Genomic DNA, 8,394 nt, shown 5'->3' with positions numbered 1-8,394 from the left:
TTACCACACATTTGTCCAGTTTAAAGTCCCTCTCTGGCCATTCCTCTCATTATCAGGGGCACACTGTGATAACCTGTTGGTCCAGGATCAGGTTAAATGTGTCCTGCCTTGCTTGCTGGTCAACCTCTGGTACAGATGTTGCTGTTTGTTGTTCAGTTCATTGTTCTCTGTTCCTGATGCTGCCTGAAGCTGCTCCTCTCTGTCCCCACTAATACCAAACCTCCCCTCCCCTGGACTACTTTTCTTCTAAACCCTCATGTTGTTTTAACATCCTGTACACTCCACTTGTCCTAAGGGCAAAAAATGACCCAGCTCCACTGGCCCTCTAAAATAAAGCAGCTTCACTGAATTTTCAACCTAAAATCTATTTTGTATGAAGAAACAATTTGTCATGCATCACACACTTTTTGAATGCCTGGGTTTTCCCTCTTCAGAGGGCTGAAAGACTGTATTTAACATGTTAAAACTGTTTCCTTTACTAAAGTAGAGGTTTATTATCCCTATTGTTGTTGCTAAAGGTACTGCATAGGTTTAAACATTATTTGTTTAGCCAGAGATAGTACTTGTATATCCTAAGAAAGTACCAGAAGTGTGCAGGAAGTAGCTTTAAATGCATTTTTGAAGGGAAACAACAGTGTGTTGTATACTGTACAATGGAATTCAACTACATGTGACTGTTCTCACATCTTTTGAATCATTGCTCTCACCCCCAAGGGACGTAACCTACAACAATAAACAGAATAAAGTAAAATATTAGATGCAAAAAAAAATATGAAGAACATATTAAACTCTTATTAGCACATGTAAGACCGTATTCCAGTGTGTGCATGGACTTTACAGTTGTATTTCTCACATGTGCAGCAGTATTTGTTTTACAGTCCTTGTTCTTCCTGGAAATCTAAAAAATTCTAATTGTGTGTGTGAAAAAAGATGGCTGGGTCATTTTTGACCCTAAGACAACACAAGGGTTAAACATAGAACACATATCTGGACTTTCTCCTCATTGTCTGCAAACTGACGTGGCACCACTGCACTTACTAATTTTGGCCAGTGATCCGACGCTAGCAACCCAGAACAAGCTAATGAGATGACCAGCCAGCGGGTGGTTCGACAATTTACTGACTGGTCATGTAGTAGTGACCTGCATGGCCATGCATGTGGTGCTGACCTTGAGAGTTTACTGAACGTACTTCTTTCTAACAGCAGGTACTGTATGACTGACTCATCTGCTGGTGGCCTGAAGTGCTGTCCATCAGTCAGTCTGTACCTGGCAGCTCTGTGTTTGGCCCGACCAGCCGCTGCTGCTACAGTGTTGCCTTCACTTGCACTTGGACAACTTGGACACCGGAGGTTCAGTATATGGTCTTGACCTATCAGAACTGCAGAAGACCAGAATTTTAAAGCACTCATTGATTGCATGTTGAATGTGTCAAGTTCTGAACTGAACCTCAGACAACCTGCTGCTGACGTCACCATGGGGCGGTCTGATGCTCCCTTCGAGTGTGCTGGGAAATATGGACATCACCGTCCAGCACAGTGAACAGAGGGATTGAAACAGGCTGCAGTGCAACGTGACCACACATTAAATGCGACAATTGCAATCCCTTAAAGATGTAAAATAACCCATAGTGACACGATCTTGTTTGTGGAGTGCTTAACCCTTAGACGCATAAGTGGTTCAAAAATGACCTGGTGAGGCCGTTTTCTTGCAATATCCCTGTACTGAAAAGTTGTTATTTCATTTTCCAGCTATTCCTTAAAAAAAAAAACATGTTTTTGATATCATTCTATTTAAATTTTTAGTTACCTTTTATACTTTTTAAGAAATTATCATATTTGTATTACTACCCCAAGCTTCCATAAGTGGGTCGAAAATGACCCACATGCATTTCCCATAGAATCTCATAGAAACCTGTGATTCTTATCAATTGTAACTATCAGAAATATATTTATTGTGGACCACACACACTATGTCAGAAGTGTCACCGATCGGGAAGATTAATTTACACAGAAGACCAGATACATGTTTTTACCTCAGATAAAATTTGATGTCATCAAGCTGATATTTTTCAACATACTTGCATATTGATGACTCTTGTGTGAAAGAGTATGTCTTATCCTTATGTATCATCAAATTAGCCTACTTTATAGTTCGTTAACACTACCTAGCTAACTTAGCTAGCTAACATTACTCTATGTATGTACTGAGTGTATGTGTGTGCACGTGTATGTATGCATTTTTATATAGCTACATATTGATTCATAGGTTTGCATGTCAAACATGAAATCATTCTTGTAAGGACCAAAATATAATACAAACAATAATGCAAATGATTATTCTTAACAAAAATGACAGAAATGGCATACAAACACACTGATTTGAATACAGGTCATTTTTGACCCACTTATGGAAGAGTGTAGCTTCTGATGGCCAACATCAGAAGATGAACATGCAGCTTCTCATGTTGGTTAGTCACTTGTGAATCTAAGGGGTAAAAGTAATGCAACAATTTTTTGGAATTGGCAAGTATTTGTTTTTTTATTTACTTTTTATTACATGTCTTTTAAGCAGCTTTCTGCAAAACTAACAAACCAGCTAATTGACAAGATGCATGAAAAACTTAGTTGAGCCTAAACTGGACATTAAAGTCTCACAGCCGTAAAGGCAGCTGCATATACAGATGCAAGTAGTCCTGTAATAATATTAGAATACTACAACATTATGAACATTTGCCATACTGCATGTGTAGAGCCTTGACTATGCCACCACAACTTTCAATTTTGTTTTCATATTCTGTCCATATGCTTTTAAATAGATTGTTTACATAATGTGCACAACTTATTGTACAAATATGCATGTTTTTAGTTTGCATTTTATAATTGCTGAGATTTAAAGACAGCGTATAACTAGAAAAGCACTCAGAGAGCGCAGTACAGTTACAGTGATGCCGTGCCGCGATCTTGCAATGATACAGAAATCTTTAACAAATCCGTAGATCCAGACTATAAGTCGCATCACTGCCAAAATCTAATCACCTGGTCCTTATGTCATTTCTGACCTTCACTATAAATTTCACCCAAATCCGTTTGCCTGTTTTTGAGTAATGTTGCTAACAGACAGACAGACAAACAGACAAACCAACTTTAACCACCACATAACTCCGCAGTGTTCCTTGGCGGAGTTATTATTCCAGTGGGAAACTTTGGGTTCATTATGTATGACAAGGAACACTACAAAAAACCTGTCAGCCACATGCATAGTAGTTAGGGCAGTGTATAGGCACATAAATAGATAAAAAGAAACATTACTGGCACTATGTCTTACAGAAACTCACTGACTCTTTTATTTTTAACAGGAAACATACAAATTAAGAGGAATTACAAATATATTACAAAAGCTTAAACACTCTTAAATTGGTTTAAAATGAAAGATTTGCTGTAAACAGTTAAGGCCAGCACATACATACAACAGCGAGATGTGCGCTGTCAATTCTTGGCTGCTGATTCTTGAACTGTATTTCAGAGCCGGTTTACTCATTTCCGCCATCACCGTGGGAGAGGAGTTTACGAGGAGAACCTGAAAGCAGCACACGGATCAAGCTGGAGGGTAGTAAACTCGCTGCAAACGAACACAAACAGCGAAGACAAGCAGTCAACAAAACAACCACACCGATGTGGTTTAATACTAGAGGGCGGGGGCATATTTATTGATCGTGTAGCTGTTGGTTAACAACTTTTATTTCGGAATTAGTCGACAGGTTGTTGGCGCGTCTTCACTTGAAGCGGAGTTCTGCTTTCAGTCGGATGGAAGTGAGTGAGACGGGTCAGTTTTAGAAGACAGACGGACAGACAGAGCTCGGTGGAAAGTCTCCCTTTGAGGATATTTAGCGTCTCTTTAGTTCAATGTCCACAGTAAACTGTACAGAGGAGCTGGACTTCAGACTTATCTTTGAGGACGACGGCAGACAGGCTGCAGGTACGTGTCTTTTGGGCGACGCAACTTAGCAATTTGTCAGCTGCACCGAGCTAAAAGCTAGCGAGAGTTACACGAAGGTTGAAAACAGTCTGTTTAGTAATATACAGTAAACAACACGACACGTAAACGTTACACTTAAATACAGAACCTCTGCAGCTTCTCCAAAGACTTCATATCTTGCTCTGCTTTTTTTGTTGTTGTTGTTTTAAACTTAAAAATGCTTATTTTGAAAAGATGAAATGTAAATATTCCGTTATTACACACATTTTAGGTGTGTACCTGCTATTTTTTCATCGCATTTCCCATACTTTGGTCTGTATGATTATAGTACAAGTATTAAGTGACATTATCTTATGTAGTAAAGCGTTGCGTACTGATCATTTCCGTTGTAAATCAATCTATTAATTATTTACTCAATTTGGTCTATAAAGGGTCTGAAAATGGTGAAGAAAGTTGGTCAGTTTTTCCCCAAAGACCCATAGAATCGAAATGTAAACATTGTTTTCCGCAGTAAAAGCTATAACAGTATCAAGTATTGATCATTTTAAAAGTATGCATGAATTAAAACACCTTATAAAAAGGTACTTTGATGGTCATATCCAGAATACTTTAAACTGATACTTTAAAAAAAAGCTTGTTTTAAAGGATATTTATTTTAGAATTTTAAGGATTTATATGTAACTTTTCTTGATGAGTTATGTGTGTAATTGTTAGTTCCTTTCAGGCAGTTTACTTAGTGCAACACATGCAGTACGGGATATGACACCCTCATATTGCCTGACTGAAGACACCTCTATTCACACCTTACGACAGATGATCTGTGATGACACGTGAGGTCCTGCCTGCACTTATAAGCACCTGTCATCACAGTCAGCCCTCAGTTCTCCACTGACCCACCTCTTCTGAAATGGGCTAACTTGCTAGTTTTTCTGTGTTCTGCAGGCTACTGCTGGGCTTGTGGTTAGCTTAACTGCCCCTGTTGACACAAGCCAACATTATGTTTTTAGTGAGTTTGGCTGTCATCGGAGCGCTAATTTTAAGTTTTCTTGTAAAGTCATAAGCTTTTTGTCTCGATATGAGCACTACGCCTAAGACAAAGGCGTCTTCTGTTTAACCCTGTCCTCAGGGTTTGGGGCTCTCAACAAAGGCCAGCACGAAGCATGTCTTGTCTGTCTGCGAATTGTCCACGCCAGGAGAGTGTTGACAGAAGCTTCGACATTCAACCCAGGATTGATGGCCCACGTTCTGGAAAAAGTGCTGGGAAAGACAGAGGCCTCAAGGCATGACCCTCTCGTCTCCAAGTCAAAGGAACCTTCTTCGCCTGGGTCTGATGGCGTGGAGATTCCCCCAAACTCCCCGCTGCTGGCTGGGCTGACTGCATGGAATATGTTGACTGGTTGGCCGAGTTCAAGCCATAGTCAGTGTAGGAGCTCAATAGCCACTGATCTGAGGATGAGCACGCAAGTTTGCTTTTGGGTCAAGTTGCCATGGCTGCTTCACCAGTTTGCCACAACAATAAAACTTTCTCTTTTCCATACTGCTGTGCAGCTGAGAGACAGGAGGTGGAGTGGCCCTTTCCTCTACTAGCTCAGAACCACCGCGGTTAGTTTGGTTTTGTCTTCCCCCAGCCTCTGACGGTGAAAACAACATGCCTATGTACTCAGACTTTGTCTCAGAATTATTTTCAAGATCTAACAAACCGTGCCATGCGATAGACAGTATTTGGATCGGGATGGGACTGAAAAAGCTGGTGTGGCACTGACTATGGAGCCGTCCCCGGCTGCTTACAAGGCTCCGTCCCACAACCACGGTGTGGGCAGCCCCACAACTCTCCTGTTTAAGCACTGCAGGGCTTTGCATCGCGGCTGGATAAAATCTACCAAGCTCAGGCGTGCTGACCTCCATCATTATGCTGCAGACATATTTGGCGGTGCTTGTGTCGAAGCTTGGGTCCCTGATGTCCTCTGAGAGTCCACTGGCACCTCTCCTCAGTGAAGTCAAAGTCACTACAGATTACATTCTTTGTGCGTTGTTCTGTGCAGTGCTCTCCCTCAGCAAATGGCTTTCACACTCATGGCACAGAGACACCTGTAGCTGACACTGTCTGATGTTCCGGATGGAGACAGGTCCTTGTGTCTGGATCAGCCAGTCACTGCTGACAGCCTGTTTGGACAATCGCTGGATGCCATCCAGGTGAAATTTGAGCTGAGGAGGAAGCAGACAGAATCTCTGTGCAGCATCATGCCTAGATGGGATGTAAAGCTTAAAAACCCTCTTGCAGCTCTTGCAAGCTTGCAGCACCACAACCCCTTCTCAAGAAGCCAGTGCCCTCTGCAAGCCAAAGTTCCTGCAGAAGCTGCAGCCACTTGCTAAACCACCACGGCCCCCTCTAGGCTGTGAGAGTAACTCATCACCAAGGAAGAAGAAAAATCAGTCATTCTAACTCAAGGACTGAATGGAGAGGGGCTCCAGCTGGAGGGAGATACTGCAGCCCATCATTTGTTGTTGTCCAAGAGGTGCATTCCATGTTCTGTTCAGGGATTCAGCCCCAAATAGCACTGCTCTCCCCTAAAACAGTCTCCCAAGCACATTTCCCCCAGGCACTTTTGTTGTCTCATGGAACCCCCAGTTCGGGTGCTTTAATGTTTTATCGGGTGACCAGAACAAATGTTCACAATATTTATCACTCTTTCAGTGCCCCAATAAAGATGCTTTCAGTTCTTTTCATGAACGCAAATGTTACAACAAACATTAATTTTCAAAAGACTGCAAACCAAATAAATCAGAACAGTCAAGTGAGGTTGTTCCGAGCTAGCACACCTGTGGGTGTCAGCCGTCCACCTGTAGTACTCCAACTCAGTCAGCTGGCAGCAGATCTCCCTCAGAGACACGCATGTCTACTCTCTCCATGGGTGACTGTTAGCATTTTTGTTTTAGGCCTCATTATTTCTTCTCGATGGTAAACACTGTAGTAGCAGTACTGACAGAGGAATTACACTGTGTCCTAAACAAGGAAGTGATATGAGCGGTTCCCGCTTTGGATGTGAGGAAAAGTTAAAGGAGGAGGTATCTGTCTTTTGTGTGCCAACAAATATCTACAAACTTACTTGAACAAAGTCAAAGTCAGAATGTTCAGCTTCTGAATGCAGTTGGTCTAGAGAACTGATTTACACCCATTGATTCAAAACATGCTTACTTTTATGTAAGCAGTTCACCCGGACCACAGGCAGTTTGTAAGGTTTGCATTCCAAGACACGGTTTACAAATACCTAGTACTAGGCCTGGCCGATGTAGCCAAAAAGGCTATCACAATTTAAAAAAAAGTATTGACTGATGTAATCGATAATTATTGATAATTTTTAAATGACCAATTATGAATAAAGGCCAGGAGGGAAAAAAAGTTTATTTAGAATTCAACCACCTTAGCCTATTTATGAACGTACACAGGTTAGTCATGGGCAGTCTTTCTGAAAATCAATGTCAATAATTACTGAAAATATCATGATGATCTTTTTTAAATGACAATCAGGACAATAAAGTAGAATTGAACAACTTTATTCAGGATTGAAGAAACTTTGATACTTTAAATGTTATAGTTTAAATGTTATTAAATTATCTTCAGCAAAGTAATAAATATACACAATAACACAAATAAATAAAAACAATCATTTCAGAATGAGCTCACCTTGATACACATTAAATAAAGAGCAGATAATCCAAAAATATTCAGATACAAGAGCAAGGAGTACATTTGAAAGAAACTTTTACACGTAGTAAAAAAGTTTCACAAAAACTGTGCAACACAGAAAATAGAAGAATGTTTTGTCAGTGTCAAAAATTAAAGTAAACTTTGAGGTAGATCAACGCGATATTCTGTAAGATGTAGCAAATCTAATAAAAACCTCTAAAACAAATAAAAATGACATAAAATATAATGTAACTTACAAAATCTGATTTATCTTTAAGGTAGAGAAACCTAGTATCAAGATGTATAAACTTAATTAAGATACCTGGGTCAGTGCACAGAAATGTTGTAAGAATTACTGTCAAGAACTTACAATCACCAATCACTTCAAACTGTGAGCAAGAAAAACAAGTTGGTTCACTTGCTCTGGTTTTAATGCTGCCCTGGTACATTTGACAACATTTCCCCCTGCACTGAAGTTTCTTTCAGAGGGGGTACTGATGACTGGTGTGCTTAAATATTTATTGACACACTCCTGGGAAGTTGTGGTCATGTTGCCTCCAGCAGTCCAGGGGTTTTGACTCACTGTCTGCAGCAGGAGACATCAGAGTCGTTCTGGTCTGCTCTTGACTTTTTGCCTTTCAGTGAGAGGCAAGGCATCTGCATCAGGGGTTTGGTTTTTGAAGAAACTAAGGACAATCATTGACTCTTCATACTCAGTGGTATTGGTGGT

General features: G+C 40.6%; 1 protein-coding gene across 1 annotated transcript in view; it reads left to right on the top strand.

Annotated features, from left to right (window-relative positions):
* The first annotated feature begins 3,577 nt into the window (after positions 1 to 3,577).
* The window catches only part of LOC111570181 (nuclear factor of activated T-cells, cytoplasmic 3-like), a 34,801-nt gene continuing 29,984 nt past the window's right edge, over positions 3,578 to 8,394 (top strand). Inside the window, exon 1 of the mRNA XM_023272796.3 lies at positions 3,578 to 3,976. Coding sequence (XP_023128564.2) covers positions 3,904 to 3,976 — 73 coding nt within the window. The 5' untranslated portion in view covers positions 3,578 to 3,903. The remainder of the gene's footprint in view (positions 3,977 to 8,394) is intronic.

Source organism: Amphiprion ocellaris, chromosome 3 (assembly GCF_022539595.1).
Source record: "Amphiprion ocellaris isolate individual 3 ecotype Okinawa chromosome 3, ASM2253959v1, whole genome shotgun sequence".
Lineage (NCBI taxonomy): Eukaryota > Metazoa > Chordata > Actinopteri > Pomacentridae > Amphiprion > Amphiprion ocellaris.
This window is presented reverse-complemented; position numbering and strand designations above follow the sequence as displayed.